At 42.3% G+C, this 24,414-nt stretch overlaps 1 protein-coding gene across 1 annotated transcript; it reads left to right on the top strand.

Moving 5' to 3' along the window:
• LOC145438695 (fatty acyl-CoA hydrolase precursor, medium chain-like) lies at nt 1–23,171 on the top strand. The gene is made up of 10 exons (XM_080316043.1): nt 1–658; nt 1,502–1,608; nt 1,919–2,111; nt 2,217–2,364; nt 3,046–3,182; nt 3,243–3,378; nt 3,785–4,010; nt 4,074–4,227; nt 6,051–6,243; nt 22,344–23,171. Exons 1-10 carry the CDS (start codon nt 273–275, stop codon nt 22,707–22,709), a joined length of 2,046 nt encoding a protein of 681 aa, XP_080172169.1. The 5' UTR covers nt 1–272; the 3' UTR covers nt 22,710–23,171.
• The last annotated feature ends 1,243 nt before the right edge of the window (nt 23,172–24,414 follow it).

Here is a 24,414-nt window from a genome sequence, read left to right as displayed (position 1 = left end):
AGGTCGTATATGGCCTATAGCTCCTGTTCACCGAAGAGGGACCACAAAGGTACATAAGCCTCTTGATATTAGTATTAGTTGATTGGCTTCGTCTGGTCCCTCAGCTGGGCGTGAACACTTCACTGAACACGATTTCGTCTCCCACAAATTTAGGGAAATATTTCTATGGACTACACCGCTCTAAGTAAAATGCTGTTTTTGTTCTGTATTTGGCGTAAATCAGTGATTTGAGTTTGCTCGGAAATAGGTTTCTCGTATTTAACCATATAGTAATGAACATCTGTATCGCTATTTATATTTTGTGTCATTTTGCTGGGACGGGATACGCAAAGACAGACATCGAGAAAAATACAACGCTCGGTGAAATAGTCGGGAGAGTGCGCAACGTATCTGGACACGTAGAGGAATACCTGGGAATACCGTATGCTGCACCGCCCGTTGGCGAGTTACGGTGGAAAGCCCCCGCTCCTTACCCATCATGGAGTGCTACTGGGGAAATTTGGAACGCAACATATCCACGATCGCATTGTCCGCAAGCAAACTCAAGCGGTGATGTTACTGGCGACGAAGATTGCTTGTACTTGAATGTTTACGTTCCAAGGACCCCGGAGTTAGAATTGTATCCAGTCATGATATTCATCCACCCGGGAAGTTTTCAGTGAGTTTAGAATTGTAACTGACTTCACTTTTTGTATAGATATTTACATGTATATTTGTAAATATCGCAATAGCAAACACGAACAGCTTTTCGCGATAATAAGCTCGAAAGGCATATATAATATTTGACCAAGTTACGAATGCCTAAACCTGAGGTAACCAGTTCGGCATGTGTCAAATCAAATATAGGCAGAAGTATTCTTATTCCTGAGGTTTCCTATAATCAATATATTGCAGTTCGGCTGAGTAGGCCAAGTTAATTAGGCGTGAACTACTATTCGGCTTAAGATTGAGCATTCAAGCTACACAGAATGCAACATGCGTTCTTAAATGCTCATATCTGTGGCCCACTATCAGTTTTGAGATGAATGCTATAGTCCATGCTATAGCCCACTAGTCCATCCTCAAGATTACCGGACCACGACTGACCTATCGATCGCGCCTTCCATGACATGCCATCCCATTTTGTTTACTTTTCATTAAGTGTGCATGCCTCCTCTTTACGTCGCCTAGGCCAAGGTGGGTGTCCGATTTCATAGACTACTCCAAGTCGCTTCGACACCTTCCTATCTTTCATTGTATCGCATTTTTGTGGTGTATTTAACTGATAAAATTGCTAATAAACCAATGATGATGATGATTAAATATAATCCATGGCCCGCCTCTCAAAGCGCTGATGTATCGGGAAAATGCCAAAATTCTTCTGCGGTCCAAGTGGGCTATGATCCCACGACGCGCGAGTTAAGGACCACTGGTATACAACTATACAGTATACACGTCTAATAATTGTCATTTAATCAAACGCCGAGTCGCAGCTGTGGCTAGTATTATTTTCACATTACAGGTCAGACGCAGGGAGTGCATATGACGGAACACTGCTGTCTGATCACAGAGGCGTCATCATTGTGACTTTCAACTATAGACTAGGAGCGCTCGGATTTCTAAACACCGGTATTGAAAGACTTTTTATGTCGTAACTAGTACTGCTTAGTAGGCCTACTTCTAGTAGGTTATTGATCAGCTATTTTGTCACTTTTCACTATAATGCTAAATTCTTCAGCCAAGAAATAGAAGCTGATGAATATCCATGGAACACAAGGATTTTGTTACGATGTGCCAATAACAATCTAAGATTACCATGTATAGGCCTACCCCGTTCGTATAGTACGGTACACCCTGGCCGCTGATTCGTTTCAAGTACGAAACTTAAAATCATGCTAAGCGTGTCTTACCAACTGTGAACTTGATGAAAATGTTCCAGGTGACATTCACGCGACAGGTAACTATGGGCTGCTCGATCAAAAAGCCCTATTGGAATGGGTGCAGGACAACATTGAAAATTTCCGGGGCGATCCGGACCGTGTTACGATTTTCGGAGCGGCGGCAGGAGCTGTTTCTGCCTTGGTGCATGCCATCTCTCCACAAACTCAAAACGGAAGAAAGCTATTTCACAGGTAATTCAAGCAAGTCGAAGCATAAGCGCTTAAATATAATGGAATCGACATATAGTATGTATCATTCCATAACATGCATCGCTATTCCCTCATATCTGATTTCAGAGTTATTTCGCAAAGTGGCAGTCCATTTTCGTGGTGGGGATTTCAGACGAAGCCAGAATATTACGCAACGAAGATTATAAGCGAAGCTGGCTGTACGAATTTATCGATGCAGTCGGCAATGGAATGCATGAGGACAATGGAAGCAGATGTAAGTTTCGCGCGAGAATTATTGGAAACGGGGTTAACGTATTGAGCTGAACGGCAAAGCCGGATGTCTTCACTCTGTGCATGTACAGGGCTGTTCAAAAAAACTTTTTTTCCCAAGTCTTGCTGACTTGGAACGATGCACACGAAATTTGAATTCATTCCAATCGCTAATTGCGGAGTTGTTACAGTTTGAAAATTTTGAATTTATAGTAAATTTTATAGTAAATTCAAAATTTTCAAACTGTAAGAGCTCCGCAATTAGTGATTGGAATGACTTCAAATTTCGTGTGCATCGTTTTGTAAGGTAACCTAAAGATTTAATCACCTAGTCAGCAAGATTCAGGAAAAAAAGTTTTTTTTGGACACCCCTTGCACAATGACAACTAATCTAAACATATAAATGTCATGGGATTCCGTATTTAAGTGAATAAATCCACTCCGAATTAGTAAAGTCTGAGCATGAAGTTTTTGAATTCAGAGGAAATTTTGCAAAGTTTCGTTACATTCATAAGTATATTAGCATAATATTACGTTAGTTTCCTTACTTACATTATTAAATTCACCTTTAAGGCCTATACTAAGCGAACGTGATCAGTTCGGCATGTTTCATGGTGATCGAGGGATCATCTCAACGAAAGGGTCAATAATACGTCATCTGAAAATGGCAATGTTGATATGTTAGGACCTCGTCAAATACCAGTTAGAAGTCAGAGACACTGAAGACTTTCCCTTCGTTGCAACAGTTGACGGAAGCTACATTACCGATATACCAGATGTCATGGTGACAGACATTGATTTAGTGTCGAATCTACAGGGAAGGTAAAATGAGGCCGAATTTCAAATTGGAACAGCCAGAATCGTAACGATAAATCCATTCAGGTACGAATATCTTATTGGGGTGAACGATTTCGAATCAGCATGGGATTATCCCTTCATTAAAGACGTGGAAGATAAGGAAGGATTCACCAAATTCTTAAGGGTGCGTTTACGGGAGCATTTCAAGGACTACAAAAAGGTATTGCGACCAGACTACAGAAAAACGTATAAAAAGCGTACAACGAACCATGAATTTTTTTTATACACCAAAACTCTCTATAACTCACTATTGCGAAGCGAACTAGATTAATTGAAATTTAGAGTATGCAAAACTCTTGTATATGACTATAATATCACCGTAAACTAACCCGAACAAGAACCCTGACCCGCAAACCCAAGTGTCCCATGTTATATTCCGCTGAACCGGGTAAAACCTGGCGATGGTGATCTATTATGAAGGCACCAACTGAAATCACCACACCATCATACCAGACATATAACTCTACTCTTGTAACGGTACCGACAGCAAAACTGTTTTCCCAGACATAAGTGCCTGTAAATCCGGAGATAATTGACAAAATGACTTCGACATTGCTTGATTTCAGGTGGCTGATATCGTCTCGGTAAATTACATAGACCCCGTGAATCCCCCATCCACGGCTCTCGAGTGGAAATACCTGTCCTTCAACGCCAGCAGAGACTGGACGTTTCTCGCGCCCTCGCTGAATATGACGCGCCTTGTCTCGTCGACGGGTGACGGCTTCAATTCTACAGCTTATTTCTACCTCTTTGCACATGAGCCGAGTCAAGCACTTGTAGATGCGGGTATAGGTATGTATGTGCCACTATCGCTGACTGATTTATACATTCAAATTATAATGGGAATTCTGACAGCCTTCCCATCCAACGATATCGTCGATGGCGCCACTCACAAAGATGAAATCGCGTACGTGTTTGGGGTACCGTTCACTCTTGAGGGGGCCACCGACTTAGATCGACGGATCAGTACGCAGGTGATGACTCGTTGGACAAACTTCGCGAAAAATGGGTGAGTTTGTGCCTATTTCGTCTCAGTAGAGATTCTTGGAGGTAGAGAACTTTAATATATTGAAATAAACTAGAATATTTTCGGCTGACACTCGTCAGGGGTAATCGTTAGCAACTAGTAGGGGCTGTATCACCATTTCGTCTCACAAATCAGCACGTAGTAATTTCCTTTCGCATTTATAAATTCACATCACTAGTCTGTAGCTGTACATCTACGCTATACCTATTACCTTTAACGTTATGATTCACATTTTAGACTTATCACCTGAGTTCCTGTCCCGAGATTGATATATTGTGGCCGATTTTCTAACAGACAGACAGACAGATTATTTTTTTGTACGATGAGAGTTTACACAAATATGTAAAAAAGACAAACACAGCGATACGACCACAACAAGATGTGTAATTGTGTAGTCTTCAAGTCAGCTGTAGTCAAGGCGTAATGATAGTACATTTATATCATGCAACTGTCACTGTCAATCAGCAGTAACATTTCAACAAAAGAATAAATAACAAAATACAAACCCAAAACAATAAAAGTAAAAAAAAAACAGCAACACGTATAGTTCAAAATAAATACCAGACCATACTCTCAAGTCTCAATATGTAGAAATGAGCTTCAGGATTGTCCTGTCCAACTGTTATGGCCAAAGCGTCAAATGCAGTTTACGAAGGACTGCACGGGTCACTCGAGTGTTTAGTCATTTTAGTGCTTTTGCAATCTTAGGAATGGCCGTCTTATAATGTCTAATTTAAGCACGCAAAAAATATACGAAAGTCTATTGACTTCATATTGAACGTATCTTTATGCTGAATTATTTGCATTGGTGCAGGTTGATTAGTAATATCATTCGAATTGGCTTATAGTCGGCATCGATAGAACAGCATAGTGACATATGTCCATTTTCTTGGAATTTTCTGTTAGCCTTGCTCACGTTTCGTTTCCTATTTGACATATTCTGTATCAGTGAAGTGGTCACAAGATATTTTACTGCTAAATTAGTTTTGCGCGATTCTCTGGTATCAGATATACTCAATTTAGCAAGAAAACAAGAAATGATTATGACTGAGTCTTGCAGCAAGAGCACGACTATACGTGGAAAGATGTGGACGCAGCAATGTGGAAATTGTGGCGTGTACCAATGTGCATTGAGAATGAGTTGCGATAATATTAAAACGAACAGGTTGAAACCGACTGATAATAATTTAAAAAAATGTTATATGATGATTTCTAATAATGTAACTTCGCCATAAATTTCGAAAAATACGAAATACGAAAAATACCGCGAAAAATAATCATAACCTTCTCGCGGGTCATAGGTTTATAATAATCATAATCGTTGCGTTATATTTTCATCTGAACACACAATGTACAATGTGATAAGACACAATGCCATGTAATGAACAGATAGGAGGATGCCGAACGACGTGCAGTTGCGGTCTTTAGAGAATGACATCCACCTCTGCCTATAGTGCCCGCTGTCACATTCCTTTTCGATGCTGATCTTTTTTTGAAGCTGCGGCCCTTTCTTGTTCTCACCATTCCATGTGAGTGCTAGCTTTCGTCGGGGGGGGGGGGGCAGATAAACCTCTGGCGTGAATCGACCCGGGGCCGCCCGATTAGTATGCGCTTATCGTCACCACTACGCTATCTCCCCCGGTTGGAAGGTTGGAAGTTGGACACCCCTGATTTGGTATACATGATGCCCGCGCGCCTCAATTATACTCCACAGTGAGTATACTGTAATTACACTATTCAAACCTAACTATACCCGATAAGCACGCGCGCATCAACAGAAGCATTTTGCATTGAAAACATTACAGGAATCCGTCTCGCGAGGGTGACGCGGAAGTGACGTGGCCTGAATTCAATTGGGAAACGCAAAAGTTCTTGCAATTCGGCGGCGAAGCAGTTACGGAGAACGTCACTACTCGTGTTGGAGCGCATCTGCAATCGAGCGAAGTGGTATTTTGGACTCGCGAACTTGAGTTGTTTGGTGAAGGCAAAGGATTTGACGTGAGCAGCTGAGCAACTTTGGTTGTATGCTGTAAGCTATATTACTGTTAGCGCACTCAGGCCAGATATAATTTTTTTTTAATTGAAACAAGTCTATGCAATGATATATTCAAAATATATTCAAGCTATGCAATACACAATTTGCGACCAGCGTTTACAAGGACTTGGTATATAACCATAACCGTACAGCCGAGACGAACAGCTAATCGCGTAGTGATGAGCAGTGAGGTAGCAAGCGTTGCCCACTGTCCACTGCCCTGCAGTGTCCATATGTAGATTGAGTAGCGTTGGACAAGATCGAATACCTGAGTGATTCGACTTCGAATCGAGTTTTGTACTTCGAGTCGAGTCAAGTATTCACCAATGTTCCCTCTAATTTTTGGCGAGTCTGCGCACACTCGCCAACTCACTGCGCAGACTCTTGGACAACAGTGCGTAACCACTAAAAAAGGTCATGACTTCGGAGTTTTTGTGCGCAACTTATATTTTCTGCGCGCAGAGACCGTGTCAGCACTGCGCGTTTGCGCACGTGCGCTGCTTAGAGGGAGCATTGGTATTCACTGATTATGGCGATTATGGCGCACAAGGGTACGGATGACGTGGGAAGTACAAATATGTAGCTTTTATGCAACCAAAAGGAATATAATACCAGTTCCACTCAACATGAAGATAATATGAGTAGTTAGATGTTTGGGCGGAATGTGCCCATTTGCGATTTATAAAGAACAAACAAAGATTATCAAGATAATAAACAGTGTAAGAATTAGCTCATTCTCAATTTTGCAGCAATACTTTTATGACCTTGTGTGCGGCAATAAAAAAAGGGGGAATAATTAACGATAGAGAGAAAACGAATCTGGATTGACCTTTGTACTCAGACTGGAGTACTTCTACTTGTACTTTTCCACTCCTGATTCTACCTCGCCTCTGGTACACGAGACTTGTGTATTATTTATTATATTTTCCCACGAATAACAATGGATTGGCTTTTAATTTCAATGGTATGCACGCCGACGATACGCTCGGCTGGGCAAAGCGACGTCCACGGCCTGTGTCATACTGGACTCGTAACAACCTCGTTCGACCTCTGGTCAAGGACATGAAATTACAGCTGACTCCGGTCATACGCGACGGGTCTTGGTAATAGTTGCCTGACGACATATCGTCCTGACCTATCGTTTTGTGGTCCAATTTCGTGACGTGTCTTGGGATTAATTCCCCGTCAAACCCCCTGGCTGACTTGTCGTCCCGTGGTTGACTCGATTTCATGTACGCTGGGGCATGGGAATAATTGCCGGTGCTGACTTCGGTCGTGTACGACGAGGCTTGACCATAGTTGTCGGCCCTGACCTGTCATCCCGTGGTCCAATTTCGCGGCTCGGGAACAATAGAGCGTCAAGCTGGTTGACTTGTCGTTCCGCGGTTGATTCAATTTCATGTACGGTGGGTCATAATTACCGGTCGTGACGTCAGTATAGTTTCTTCTGATCCATGAGATCCTGGTGCGTGTTTTAGGTGTCCATACGTTCGGCTATGTAAAGTGACGCTTGTGGTCTGTGTCTTGTGTACTGTTGTACTTGAACCCTTTTTTGCTTTGTTATCGACCCAGACAGTAACGAGAAACGATCTGTTACGATTATAAATATGTATACCATTTCGAGTCATATCGAGAATGAGAATGAATGTCGTAGTAGTGTATTGGGCGACCCGACATAGATTAACTTAAATAAAGTAGCATTATAAATACAATAAGTAATTGAGCAAATAGCTGATTCTCAATTTTGCTCGCATCAACGTGTTAACCCCCGGTATTACATACCTAGTAATCGGTGCAAGCAACAAATGTGGCTGTTCCATACCTATACCTCGTTCTAGCGTATTCATAAGGACAGACAGTCCCGAGCAAAACAATGTGATGGGATTCTTTTACTGCTTCACGGTTGCTCAAGCGTAATCATCCCGGTGTCTGCAAATGATATTCAATTTACCACGGGATATTAATTTTGTATGCTGTACATGATATACAACTTGAATCGATCTGTTGGCGAACTCGTGCTTTGCCCGTCTGTAACATACACATATTGATCACGAGCTCACCACGCACTTTTCGCTCGAGGTCGACAAATTTCGCTACAGACAGTCAGTTGTGTTCACGTATGTGTCGTAAATATATCCTCAACACATGCTATGCCAATACCTCCAAGCATATTTGCATCATACTTAGGGTTCTGGTCAGGCTGATTTAAATCATCACGTGTCGACAATCGATCGAAGCCCGTCAACTGGTATTTTGAAAGCTCCCGGTATGGTGTATTATTGTGTATGGATTGTTGCGGTATTAGAATTGTGGTTACGGGTCGTTGGCGGTGCGAGGATCAGGTTTATAGTATACTATAGCTACTTAGCTCGGATACGACGCGCTGCTATCGTTGCTTTGTCCAAGACCTAATTCACGATAATCAATCTCGCTGTCGAAAATGACATGCGGCCGCGTAGACTGCATAGCGCCATTTTGTTTTGTGATCCATCCTGCTGTGCCGAGGATCGAAACATATCCTCAACACATGCCAACACCTCCAAGCATATCTGCAGCATCATACTACGGATATATTGACTCGGCAGAGTATTACCGTCAGAGAATTGCTGTGTCGCGCCTTCGGGCCTTGCATTTTCCGCTCGGTAACTGCGAGTACGATGTTATTTCAATTGTCCACGAAACGAATCGGGGTAGCTCGCTTCATCGGGGATCAGTGACCTTATTTGGCTGAAACGCGCTCGGTGGTGCAGTAATGGTAATGAATTGTGATAGATCATACGTTATGCGATCTATAGCCTGAGGTGAGGTGTAAAGTAGAGTGGGGAGATTTCGAAATCGGAATCCACTGCGACTATAGGATTGCAAAATCAAAGTCCAAAAAATCCGACTGGCCCGTAAAGTACTGGTTTCTCCATATATTAGACTGGGTAAAATGTAACATAAATCCAACTCTCAAAGGCAATGCTGTAAGGGGAGTGTCGTTGTACATTCATTTGCGTACAGCGAAACTTTGTATGCGGTGGTGCAATAATGAGGATGAATTGTGCCAGATCACGTGATGCAATCTAGCCTGCTTTCGATGAGGTGTAAAGATGAGCGGGGAGATTTCGAAATCTGACTCCACCCCCCCCCCCGACTCGGGTTGCTGAATCAAAGTCCAAAAAATCCGGCTGGCTCGTAAAGTCCTGTTATTTCCACATGTTGTGAGGGTAAAATATAGCATAAATCCGACTCCCAAGGCCATTTGGCTGCATCCAGTCCGGCGATAGCTCGCTTCACCGTCGATCAGCTGACTGACCTTATTTTTCTCGGTTTCGGTGCCAGGGCTGGATACGGTCAAGTGACCACCCAGGCACGATAGTTCTACTATCTTTACACGATATGGAGATGACGTTGCATATTCATTTGCGTACAGCGAAACCTTGTATCGACCCATTGTCGGAATTATGTTCAACTATACAGGTGTTATTAGTGCGATCAGGTTTAGCACCACAAGAAGTATATTAGCAAAGTCCTATCCACCGCAAAACGATAATACCTATACCCTACCAACAAACAGACAAACAAACTTGTCGCTTGAATACTTGTAATTTCATTGTGGTCAGATGTACACAAATCAGCTGTGATCAATCGAGCGTGACACAATCAATGTCAGTCATCAACCCGCCTGTTTGACAAAACTCGCGTTTTCGGGTTGACAGCAACACAGTGCGATATATTTGGTGTCCCCGTCGACCCTCCTAATTGGGTTACCATGCGGCCTCATTTAGGGGAGCATATGTCCTCCATTTCCCAGATATGTCACCCCTTCGCCCAAATGTACTCTCTTTCTGTCAGTTTGTCCTCCTTGTTAGCTCAACATATCCAAAAAAAAAACACCACGAGTAACACAAAATGCGGGGGCTAGATTACGAAAGTCGGGTATTTAGGTAGTCAAGCCGGAAAAATGACCCTACGATGGCATTGCGCAGGCTATTACGTGGATACGGGCCTGTGTAAACGTGTATTGGTGACTAGTTAAAGCTACCCAAGCTACCATTACATGATAAAATCGAGCGCACTCGACCGTCCCTGTCGAGGTCTACCCACCTTAGTACAGCCAAATGATCCAATGTCGTACCGAGAATAGCCGGGGTGGAAGTACATCATTTTCACAAGATGTACTTTGGAACGTGTGTGAAATCGGCATCGCCCGTTACTCGACTGAAGCAAGTAGTCACTGCAATCCCTCTCTGTGTATACACAACGTACTAGGTGCTACAGATCCAGACGAGACTACGCATTCTGGCGAGGTTATCGAAATAGCTGGAGCGATTCACAATACATGCTACATTTACTTCTAATGGAAGGACAAAATATAGCTTTGAAGTACTCAAGTAGAAGTAGTGTTAAAGAAATGTCGTGAAATCGCTTTCTATCCTAATGATAAAGAGTAGGTACCCATAAAACCGTCGAGCCAAAATGCAGTTTCGAAGCGACCCAGTAATTTGTAAATCTTATGGGTTGCACGGTGTGTTCATTGATTAGAGAGAAGCAGACACGGCGGTGCCTGTATAACAAGGCTGTTCTCAAACCCACATTGTCTTCGTTATTATCGGTGAGATATGGCTTTGCAGTGACATTGCGGTCGTTTAAATACATTGATTAAATACGATTTATCCCTCGTATATAGGGATCAACGGGCGAATAATGTATCGATTCAACAATTCGGCACGCCAAGTACTTCATTTTCTCCGGCCCGCCGACCGAAGGAGTTACTCGCCCCCTTGTATTACACAAATGTAAATGATACAATAGCGGCAGCTAGCGTCAAGTGTATTTCAGATACATCGTCTGTAGACCTCCAATTACGGAGAACACCGGAGCAGCTGAAGCACTGCGTTCTGTCTAGGTCACCGACCTTGTTTTGTCAACTCGCCGACCGTCCGCGGTATGGGATAGCGGGGTCATTTCTCAAAGGTTCAGTACTCTCCGTATTTTGAGGTTATTGCACAATCTATCTCTAATATGTTGTAATATAGACAGGTCCAGACTTGTCTATTCACTTCCGTAGACTGACTTTTATAACACAAATACACATATTCAGTTTATTTGAAGTAATAACATAGTGTACAGCGAATAATCACGTAATAGATATTACACGCTATATATTGCCTTGCACTCGGTTCAACTACAATAACAAATAAGGCGATCAACTTACGCAATAATGACGTAATCATATCTCAGCGTTACTGAAACCAAGCAAAGCCGCTCTCGTAATATAACTAGAGTAATCAACTACGCAATTATAATGATGTAATCATTACTGCACATGCTTGAACTGCAATACGCAATCATAATGAAGAATATATACGTATATATCAATTTCTGCAACTTTTTAATTTTGCTCGCACTGTACACGATTTCATGTAGATAAATGCTTTGATTATTAGGCACCCTTCCTTCACAGAAAATATGCATCATTTATGAGAGTAGGAATCTAGGCGTTGCCCATTACCACACCAAGATGTAAGAAGACATATGAAGTTTGGACCAACATGGACCTCATAGAAGAGTGTCAAAAAGATCGTCAGCGAGAAAACATGGGTCGAAAAGGATTGCCCTTGTGTTGACCGTAAACTTCGATATAAATGTATGGGTGCCTAAAGTGCTGGCACCGAATAATTATGTCGTGGTAATCTGGACCCCACAGGGCAACTGACATCCCGAATTATTATAGTGAAGAAATATCAATTTTGAATCGTGCACTTCTTTTAGTAGTCTGTGTATAGGCGAGTTCAATATCTTTTGACTACATACCGCGCAGGAAGTCGGACTGAGAGGATACAAAATTTATAGCAATATACGCGCAATTATCAATATTATTGACCTAATCAATCGTTAATTATACAGTTATTTTACCAGGTCCACGTGGTCGCATCTGAACGGAGACCGGATAGGTCAAAAGTGCTACATTCGGTCAAAGTGGCGAACATACCGCCTAGTTATCAAGTGTTTTTATGTATGATCGATCCCCACTGTCTAGTGAGACGAGCAGGATTTTGGTGTCTGATTAATAATGTCATAAGAGTGTGGTAAATCCGTTTACAAACTACTTTACACATTTCAAAATCCCAACACCCGAAAAGTAAGTAGCTAAAACTGTTGGAGTGGAGGTAGTCTGAAACACAACGACTCATATAGCACAGATGGACAAATCCTAATCGAGTACACCGGATATAGTTGTATCCTTGAAATCGTTATTTCCTCAACAAATCGATACAAGAATGGATCTGCATGGAAATAAACCTGAATATGACACTCGTTATGGAAAGTTAAATTCGCCTGCCCGCATCCCCCACAGAACATATTGACAATTAATATCAGCCATATACTACAGAAATACCCATTTACTCGAATGGTATCATGTCTGAAATACTGTAGTGTAGGCGAATCAGCGTCTACTGATCCTGACAGTCACCGTTTAAACAGGTTTTTGCCGGGTCAACTGTGATCGGACACGGTTCATCTGCTACTTGCAGACTTATACGCGCGGGGGTTGAAAAAAAAAATGGCTCGGATGCTATGTCAGCTCAGGGCGACAATTCGAAGTTTTAAACGATACGGTTGGTACGTAAAGCCTCGTTATTCCCGCGTATTGTGAGGGTAAAACCGATGCTAAAATAAGTCGTCTGAAGGGTATACCGAAAGCCTCTTTGTACTACGGGTGAACTTATCGCATAGCATTTCACAGCTCTGCGGTGTAATTTAACTGTCTAGCGCTGTGGACGGTCCATTTTGTCTGCTAATTGGGGGCCATAAACGACCGAGTGAAACAAATAGTTTGGGGTATATACGGATATGATTAGGAAACAACACGCTGGATGACTTGGGAATCTCAACTCGACAAAGGATCGTCGCGACGGGGGACCTGTAAAAACGTTCTAGACACCCTGAATCCCGCTAATGTAGGCGCTGACAGAGCATAATTTTCCCTGCTACGGGTGTAATCTAGATAAAGCATGATTTTTTCCTATATGTCTGTGATCTATATAAAACATAGTGCCCCCTAGATACCAGACGAGGTGGATCACGAATCACCAAGTGTTTTTATACATTGAGAAATGATCGAGCTATTTTTATATCCGAGGTAGTCATTCAGAGATATGCAGACTTATTCGTATAGACTTTCTATAGTGCAGAGGTCTCAAATGTGCTCGCGGGCTAATTTTCCAGTTTTGACGACGCCGCAGCATTGATAGGTGTATTCTATGTCACTGATCTCATATCAAAACATTTTTAACTCGAGCATGAGCATTGTAATTCCAATCCAAGATTCGTGTATGCTTCTGGTAAGTAGGCTATTATTCTCATGGCCAAATATCCTCAAATAGGAGCAAACATATATAATATAAATATAATAATGAATGTTTCCTAGTGATTGAAATGTCGGAACGCCGAACGGGCCATTGTTGTTACATCGTTTGAGCGTACCACTACGGTACTCGGTACCTTTAAGTGGCCTTAATAACATGGCTTAGTAACCAAAGATATAACTAACAGATTACTAATGGTTGTCATAGCTATACTTACTTAAATAGCGAAACACCAAGCTGCGACTTTCTGATCTATTACTATTCGCCTGATACGCGTCTAGTTCGTTGCGTTCATGGTTCCGATAAATTAACGGTATATTCCGAGTCAATCTGAGTCCACTCGAGTCATTTCCATTTACCATCGGGTTAGCCCGAGTCTGAGTAATTCTAAAAAGGTCACGACCAAGTCCAACTCACAAATATCAGTCACAAATCAGCTAAGGGTCCGGTTATGTCATCATGATGTGGAAATGTGGCGAAATAGTGAATCTTCCACTGCATGGTAGCGCTTGTAATTGATGGGGTAGTGAAGTTTGATGAATAGTTTCGGGCTTTCGGAGCAATTCAAGAGGAAATTCTTACTTTGCAACCAGAAAAGATATATGTGACACTTATATATTGTCAGTTAAATAAAAATCTAAAATGACGTCACGGGTCCGCATAAAATGCTCTGACGGGGCCGCGTGTTTGAGACCTATGTTATAGTGTAACATCTATCTGATTCGGGGATAAGTAAATGCTTTGTCCACGCTCAAACTGAGGATGCTTTGAATTTGTATCTTACTCATGTTATTATTCACCCTCCAGGAAATATTTATAGTACGATGGAGTCTAATAAATGCCGTATTTGTGCGCGGGAGTTCACAAGAAAATGCAACCTCAAAAGCCATTTACTATGGCACACTGGTGTTAAAGAACATGAATGCTTGATATGCGGACGATGGTTTCTTGCCAAACAGAACCTAAATGCTCATTTGGCTGTACACTCGGGCGTGAAACCGTACGATTGTGAAGTATGTGGTCGTTTTTTTGCCCGAAAATATACTATGAAAGTCCATTTGGCCACACATACTGGGGGAGAAAGATTCGAGTGTGGTGTGTGTGGTAAGCTTCTGTCGGGGAAGAATGGGTTGAGAAGACACGTAGAAACACACTTTGGAATTGGAAAATACTCGTGCCAGGTGTGTGGGAGACTGTTTCCTCATCAATGCGGGTTAGAAACTCACCTACAGGCTCACATGGGTCTGAGAAAATATCCCTGTGCTGTTTGCGGTAAAGCTTTTGATTCACAAGCAAATCTCCGTAAACACGAGACTACTCACTTTGTGTGAACCGATCATGTTGCAGTATGAGTGTACCAATAAATATTTTTCGCGTCTGTATAATTTCGTGCTGTTTGAGCGTGTCCGAGGCTTCAATGTTGGTGTTTTAATCATTTAGTGGGGTAGAGATAAAAGAGAAGGTATTACAATAGACACGACTCGTCCTAGTCAAGTATTAGAAACCACCATGAAAGCAGGTCAACTTTATGTGACAGTTTTGATAACATCAATACTACAAAATACCATTTATCGTCTGACGGTGAAAGATGTGGATTTGCGAATAGGGGTTGGTTGCAGTACCACACGAGTAAATACACAGAGAGAGTCTTTATTTTAAACATACCAAGATACATAACAAACGGCAGTGATGGTGGTACAGAAAATATACTGTGCACAGTATTCGGTACTAGATGGGAATGATCAACAAGACCGTGAAGGTCATCTAGTCTGATCACACAGTGTAAAGAGGCTTTCGGTATACCCTTCAGACGACTTATTTTAGCATCGGTTTTACCCTCACAATACGCGGGAATAACGAGGCTTTACGTACCAACCGTATCGCCCTGAGCTGACATAGCATCCGAGCCATTTTTTTTTCAACCCCCGCGCGTATAAGTCTGCAAGTAGCAGATGAACCGTGTCCGATCACAGTTGACCCGGCAAAAACCTGTTTAAACGGTGACTGTCAGGATCAGTAGACGCTGATTCGCCTACACTACAGTATTTCAGACATGATACCATTCGAGTAAATGGGTATTTCTGTAGTATATGGCTGATATTAATTGTCAATATGTTCTGTGGGGGATGCGGGCAGGCGAATTTAACTTTCCATAACGAGTGTCATATTCAGGTTTATTTCCATGCAGATCCATTCTTGTATCGATTTGTTGAGGAAATAACGATTTCAAGGATACAACTATATCCGGTGTACTCGATTAGGATTTGTCCATCTGTGCTATATGAGTCGTTGTGTTTCAGACTACCTCCACTCCAACAGTTTTAGCTACTTACTTTTCGGGTGTTGGGATTTTGAAATGTGTAAAGTAGTTTGTAAACGGATTTACCACACTCTTATGACATTATTAATCAGACACCAAAATCCTGCTCGTCTCACTAGACAGTGGGGATCGATCATACATAAAAACACTTGATAACTAGGCGGTATGTTCGCCACTTTGACCGAATGTAGCACTTTTGACCTATCCGGTCTCCGTTCAGATGCGACCACGTGGACCTGGTAAAATAACTGTATAATTAACGATTGATTAGGTCAATAATATTGATAATTGCGCGTATATTGCTATAAATTTTGTATCCTCTCAGTCCGACTTCCTGCGCGGTATGTAGTCAAAAGATATTGAACTCGCCTATACACAGACTACTAAAAGAAGTGCACGATTCAAAATTGATATTTCTTCACTATAATAATTCGGGATGTCAGTTGCCCTGTGGGGTCCAGATTACCACGACATAATTATTCGGTGCCAGCACTTTAGGCACCCATACATTTATATCGAAGTTTACGGTCAACACAAGGGCAATCCTTTTCGACCCATGTTTTCTCGCTGACGATCTTTTTGACACTCTTCTATGAGGTCCATGTTGGTCCAAACTTCATATGTCTTCTTACATCTTGGTGTGGTAATGGGCAACGCCTAGATTCCTACTCTCATAAATGATGCATATTTTCTGTGAAGGAAGGGTGCCTAATAATCAAAGCATTTATCTACATGAAATCGTGTACAGTGCGAGCAAAATTAAAAAGTTGCAGAAATTGATATATACGTATATATTCTTCATTATGATTGCGTATTGCAGTTCAAGCATGTGCAGTAATGATTACATCATTATAATTGCGTAGTTGATTACTCTAGTTATATTACGAGAGCGGCTTTGCTTGGTTTCAGTAACGCTGAGATATGATTACGTCATTATTGCGTAAGTTGATCGCCTTATTTGTTATTGTAGTTGAACCGAGTGCAAGGCAATATATAACGTGTAATATCTATTACGTGATTATTCGCTGTACACTATGTTATTACTTCAAATAAACTGAATATGTGTATTTGTGTTATAAAAGTCAGTCTACGGAAGTGAATAGACAAGTCTGGACCTGTCTATATTACAACATATTAGAGATAGATTGTGCAATAACCTCAAAATACGGAGAGTACTGAACCTTTGAGAAATGACCCCGCTATCCCATACCGCGGACGGTCGGCGAGTTGACAAAACAAGGTCGGTGACCTAGACAGAACGCAGTGCTTCAGCTGCTCCGGTGTTCTCCGTAATTGGAGGTCTACAGACGATGTATCTGAAATACACTTGACGCTAGCTGCCGCTATTGTATCATTTACATTTGTGTAATACAAGGGGGCGAGTAACTCCTTCGGTCGGCGGGCCGGAGAAAATGAAGTACTTGGCGTGCCGAATTGTTGAATCGATACATTATTCGCCCGTTGATCCCTATATACGAGGGATAAATCGTATTTAATCAATGTATTTTAACGACCGCAATGTCACTGCAAAGCCATATCTCACCGATAATAACGAAGACAATGTGGGTTTGAGAACAGCCTTGTTATACAGGCACCGCCGTGTCTGCTTCTCTCTAATCAATGAACACACCGTGCAACCCATAAGATTTACAAATTACTGGGTCGCTTCGAAACTGCATTTTGGCTCGACGGTTTTATGGGTACCTACTCTTTATCATTAGGATAGAAAGCGATTTCACGACATTTCTTTAACACTACTTCTACTTGAGTACTTCAAAGCTATATTTTGTCCTTCCATTAGAAGTAAATGTAGCATGTATTGTGAATCGCTCCAGCTATTTCGATAACCTCGCCAGAATGCGTAGTCTCGTCTGGATCTGTAGCACCTAGTACGTTGTGTATACACAGAGAGGGATTGCAGTGACTACTTGCTTCAGTCGAGTAACGGGCGATGCCGATTTCACACACGTTCCAAAGTACATCTTGTGAAAATGATGTACTTCCACCCCGGCTATTCTCGGTACGACATTGGATCATTTGGCTGTACTAAGGTGGGTAGACCTCGACAGGGACGGTCGAGTGCGCTCGATTTTATCATGTAATGGTAGCTTGGGTAGCTTTAACTAGTCACCAATACACGTTTACACAGGCCCGTATCCACGTAATAGCCTGCGCAATGCCATCGTAGGGTCATTTTTCCGGCTTGACTACCTAAATACCCGACTTTCGTAATCTAGCCCCCGCATTTTGTGTTACTCGTGGTGTTTTTTTTTGGATATGTTGAGCTAACAAGGAGGACAAACTGACAGAAAGAGAGTACATTTGGGCGAAGGGGTGACATATCTGGGAAATGGAGGACATATGCTCCCCTAAATGAGGCCGCATGGTAACCCAATTAGGAGGGTCGACGGGGACACCAAATATATCGCACTGTGTTGCTGTCAACCCGAAAACGCGAGTTTTGTCAAACAGGCGGGTTGATGACTGACATTGATTGTGTCACGCTCGATTGATCACAGCTGATTTGTGTACATCTGACCACAATGAAATTACAAGTATTCAAGCGACAAGTTTGTTTGTCTGTTTGTTGGTAGGGTATAGGTATTATCGTTTTGCGGTGGATAGGACTTTGCTAATATACTTCTTGTGGTGCTAAACCTGATCGCACTAATAACACCTGTATAGTTGAACATAATTCCGACAATGGGTCGATACAAGGTTTCGCTGTACGCAAATGAATATGCAACGTCATCTCCATATCGTGTAAAGATAGTAGAACTATCGTGCCTGGGTGGTCACTTGACCGTATCCAGCCCTGGCACCGAAACCGAGAAAAATAAGGTCAGTCAGCTGATCGACGGTGAAGCGAGCTATCGCCGGACTGGATGCAGCCAAATGGCCTTGGGAGTCGGATTTATGCTATATTTTACCCTCACAACATGTGGAAATAACAGGACTTTACGAGCCAGCCGGATTTTTTGGACTTTGATTCAGCAACCCGAGTCGGGGGGGGGGTGGAGTCAGATTTCGAAATCTCCCCGCTCATCTTTACACCTCATCGAAAGCAGGCTAGATTGCATCACGTGATCTGGCACAATTCATCCTCATTATTGCACCACCGCATACAAAGTTTCGCTGTACGCAAATGAATGTACAACGACACTCCCCTTACAGCATTGCCTTTGAGAGTTGGATTTATGTTACATTTTACCCAGTCTAATATATGGAGAAACCAGTACTTTACGTGCCAGTCGGATTTTTTGGACTTTGATTTTGCAATCCTATAGTCGCAGTGGATTCCGATTTCGAAATCTCCCCACTCTACTTTACACCTCACCTCAGGCTATAGATCGCATAACGTATGATCTATCACAATTCATTGCCATTACTGCACCACCGAGCGCGTTTCAGCCAAATAAGGTCACTGATCCCCGATGAAGCGAGCTACCCCGATTCGTTTCGTGGACAATTGAAATAACATCGTACTCGCAGTTACCGAGCGGAAAATGCAAGGCCCGAAGGCGTGACACAGCAATTCTCTGACGGTAATACTCTGCCGAGTCAATATATCCGTAGTATGATGCTGCAGATATGCTTGGAGGTGTTGGCATGTGTTGAGGATATGTTTCGATCCTCGGCACAGCAGGATGGATCACAAAACAAAATGGCGCTATGCAGTCTACGCGGCCGCATGTCATTTTCGACAGCGAGATTGATTATCGTGAATTAGGTCTTGGACAAAGCAACGATAGCAGCGCGTCGTATCCGAGCTAAGTAGCTATAGTATACTATAAACCTGATCCTCGCACCGCCAACGACCCGTAACCACAATTCTAATACCGCAACAATCCATACACAATAATACACCATACCGGGAGCTTTCAAAATACCAGTTGACGGGCTTCGATCGATTGTCGACACGTGATGATTTAAATCAGCCTGACCAGAACCCTAAGTATGATGCAAATATGCTTGGAGGTATTGGCATAGCATGTGTTGAGGATATATTTACGACACATACGTGAACACAACTGACTGTCTGTAGCGAAATTTGTCGACCTCGAGCGAAAAGTGCGTGGTGAGCTCGTGATCAATATGTGTATGTTACAGACGGGCAAAGCACGAGTTCGCCAACAGATCGATTCAAGTTGTATATCATGTACAGCATACAAAATTAATATCCCGTGGTAAATTGAATATCATTTGCAGACACCGGGATGATTACGCTTGAGCAACCGTGAAGCAGTAAAAGAATCCCATCACATTGTTTTGCTCGGGACTGTCTGTCCTTATGAATACGCTAGAACGAGGTATAGGTATGGAACAGCCACATTTGTTGCTTGCACCGATTACTAGGTATGTAATACCGGGGGTTAACACGTTGATGCGAGCAAAATTGAGAATCAGCTATTTGCTCAATTACTTATTGTATTTATAATGCTACTTTATTTAAGTTAATCTATGTCGGGTCGCCCAATACACTACTACGACATTCATTCTCATTCTCGATATGACTCGAAATGGTATACATATTTATAATCGTAACAGATCGTTTCTCGTTACTGTCTGGGTCGATAACAAAGCAAAAAAGGGTTCAAGTACAACAGTACACAAGACACAGACCACAAGCGTCACTTTACATAGCCGAACGTATGGACACCTAAAACACGCACCAGGATCTCATGGATCAGAAGAAACTATACTGACGTCACGACCGGTAATTATGACCCACCGTACATGAAATTGAATCAACCGCGGAACGACAAGTCAACCAGCTTGACGCTCTATTGTTCCCGAGCCGCGAAATTGGACCACGGAATGACAGGTCAGGGCCGACAACTATGGTCAAGCCTCGTCGTACACGACCGAAGTCAGCACCGGCAATTATTCCCATGCCCCAGCGTACATGAAATCGAGTCAACCACGGGACGACAAGTCAGCCAGGGGGTTTGACGGGGAATTAATCCCAAGACACGTCACGAAATTGGACCACAAAACGATAGGTCAGGACGATATGTCGTCAGGCAACTATTACCAAGACCCGTCGCGTATGACCGGAGTCAGCTGTAATTTCATGTCCTTGACCAGAGGTCGAACGAGGTTGTTACGAGTCCAGTATGACACAGGCCGTGGACGTCGCTTTGCCCAGCCGAGCGTATCGTCGGCGTGCATACCATTGAAATTAAAAGCCAATCCATTGTTATTCGTGGGAAAATATAATAAATAATACACAAGTCTCGTGTACCAGAGGCGAGGTAGAATCAGGAGTGGAAAAGTACAAGTAGAAGTACTCCAGTCTGAGTACAAAGGTCAATCCAGATTCGTTTTCTCTCTATCGTTAATTATTCCCCCTTTTTTTATTGCCGCACACAAGGTCATAAAAGTATTGCTGCAAAATTGAGAATGAGCTAATTCTTACACTGTTTATTATCTTGATAATCTTTGTTTGTTCTTTATAAATCGCGAATGGGCACATTCCGCCCAAACATCTAACTACTAATATGGTCCTTTTTCGATCGCGCCTATTTCATTGCATTTTGTGATAATATTGTGATAGTGTTATTTCGACTCGCCCTCCCGAGCGCCGCGGCTTTGTAGCCTAGTTGTTTAGTTACACTAATTAGAACAAAACGCCGGTTATATAATACTAATCTAATTTTGAGCGTTTCTGTGGTCTAATTTCAATTCTAATCTAATTTCTTCTTTCCCTGAAATGCTACAGGAGACCTGGATAGTGCGAAACGAACCAAGCTTGCTGTACAAACATTTGCCATTCTCGTGCTTACGAATATGAACCCTGATTTGATACGAACTGAACTTTCGTCAATTTCCAAGTTTTCGCAAATTCAGTAATTCTAATTCAAATCTAATTTGAAAAAACTGGGTAGCTATGATTCCAGTTCTTGCCGAATTCAGAAAAAATCTGTATCGTGTATCTATGATTCTAATCCAATGTAATTTGGCACAGCTGAAAATTTTCTAGTTGCCAAAGTTTTGCATTATGCGATAAGAGCAACTGTGGCTTTATCGAAGGAATCATTGTTGATAACATATCAACAGAGGACAGGTAAAATTACAGTACCGGTGCTCTCACGACTCGAATCATTACAATCAATGGCCGAGTAAGATTCGAGTAACTGAATTACTGTCTGTGAAAAGGATTCCTACGAACTTCTATGTTAACAACAACGAGACATAGGCACACAGGTGTAAAATGGCCTTATACTCATGATCCCAACATTCGGAATTACCCGAAGACTGAGTGGGACTGAGCGGAACTTTTTTTCCTCCTGTCATTCTATACAAATGAAATGTACGACCGATAATAACGCTTGCATACGTGTATAATGTATATAGTTCAGTCGAAAGAGCTTCCACTATCTTTTAGGACTCCGCCTGGACAACTATTAACTCTAGCGACACCACAACGAGCCCCAACAATATAGGCGAGCCTCAAGTGACAGAGGGATCATGCGTTTGCACTGCAATAGGAACGGGCATCGGTCTTTCCCTCACGCCGGAACAAGCCGACGTGGCGATCTACATATTATTCAGCGTATCCTTGATATTGGCGACAACGCTGCTAATAGCGATGCTTCGCTGGTGCTTTTGCTCGAGTGAGAAGTCAAAAAATGGCGATTTGTCGGTCAAAAACCACTACGCCAGTGTCGGAACTGTTGTCAGCATGGAGAGGTACAATAGCGTCACACTACAAGGTCATCATTCTAAATCAGGACCAGTTACTGGGATATAACATGATGGGACTTGCGAGCATTTGTGAGTTTCTATGCGTTATTCACGTTTGCATTAAAATCCCTAATATATCATCTTACCATTTACAAATACGGTGTTGCTTACTCAGTGGTTCTCTAACTTTTTATAGCGCGACCCAATTTGGGTTTATTTTTACATCTCGTATCCCAAGCCTACATGTATTTCTAATGCTAGTATAGGCCTATGCAATGTTTAACGAGCGTGTATGAATTTTTAATTTGCTTTAAATGTCGCACTTTAGCAGGATTTTTTCCACTAAAATATGACAAATTGGCTTGGTTTTAGCAGGATTATTTCGGGCTCTGAATTGGAAATTGACCAGTCGAATTATTTCGGAGTCTGAATTTCGAATTGCCGGCCGGCGCCGGATAGATTCGGAATTCGCAAAGTGGGAATCTGGCCATCTCTGATTCGGACTGACAACCGAAATGTTCCTATACTGTAAAAGGACAAATTAGGGTGCAGTACAGACATGGATGAAATCATTATTAATTACCAAAGTTTGCGAGAGCTGATCAACACCACCCGTCACTATAAGCCATTTGATAGCTACGCTATCGCTAATAGACTTACGCGCAACTTTATATCCTTTTCGATTGAAACTATATAGGCTACATGTATTACACCGTCGGAGAATGTTTAGCAGTTTCATTTTACATGGTTCAAGATCTTTTCGGTCACGGTTAGTAATAGTATGATCGACATCCATATTAGGTAGAACCAAGTGTGGCCTTCCTTCCTGCATAGCTGATATTGCAGATAACTAGGTAATTACAACATGAATCGCAGCAGTGTCCGCTACGTGAAGGAGTCTATCGGCAAAATCGTAATCAAATGGTCTGTTTTTGAACTTTTTGCTTCGGAACTGTCAGCGCACTAGATCGATCGCAGTGGGGCAGTGGGCTATGCCGTGTGTTATTATGTTTGCAGCAGATACACTATGTTGCGTAGTTCTTGGATTTGCTAAACCAGTGGTTCTCTCTCACACGCCCCCCTTTATGATAGTCAAAAATTTCGCGCGCCCCCTTTTGGTCATATCAAAAAATCCAACCACAATGCTAGCAATCCCAACGGATAGTTTGATGGCATGGAAGGTTATGACTATTGATGAGAGAATTCTCAAACATGAAGTTCGGACTATACACAGAGCAATAACTATGAAACAGAGGTAAATTGCGCGGACCGCGAAGATTTTTTTCAGTTGTCCGCAGCTTCGCGCCCTCCTTCAGGTGTGCGTCCCCAATATGAGAACCACTGTACTAAACAAACACGCATCGAAATTTTCGAAGTCTAGTCTACTCACGAACGGTTGCCGACATGTTGATGGCAGCGATCAAGCGGACACATTAAACATATTATGTGTTTATCATTATAAATGTCTTATTAAAATGGCTTCTGCCTACCAAAATCCCGGATGTGTCGCGACCACTCTATATGAGCCAGTGTTGGGATCAAGTCACTACCTTCGAGTCACGAGTCATTTCGAGTCATTGCACATTTTGACTCGAGTCAAGTCAAGTCAATCGATTTTCGAAGGTGACTCGAGTCAAGTCAAGTCACTCGATTTTTGGAGGTGACTCGAGTCAAGTCGAGTCAAGTCAAGTCAAGTCACGAGTCAAGTCACAATTCAAGTCTTTTCAATTCAAGCCTTTTTGAAGTATGAGGCACGGTTACGTCATTGCATT

The sequence above is a fragment of the Botryllus schlosseri genome, chromosome 5 (assembly GCF_051294905.1).
Source record: "Botryllus schlosseri isolate E-star chromosome 5, Bs_hap1, whole genome shotgun sequence".
In the NCBI taxonomy this organism is placed as follows: Eukaryota; Metazoa; Chordata; class Ascidiacea; order Stolidobranchia; family Styelidae; genus Botryllus; species Botryllus schlosseri.
This window is presented reverse-complemented; position numbering and strand designations above follow the sequence as displayed.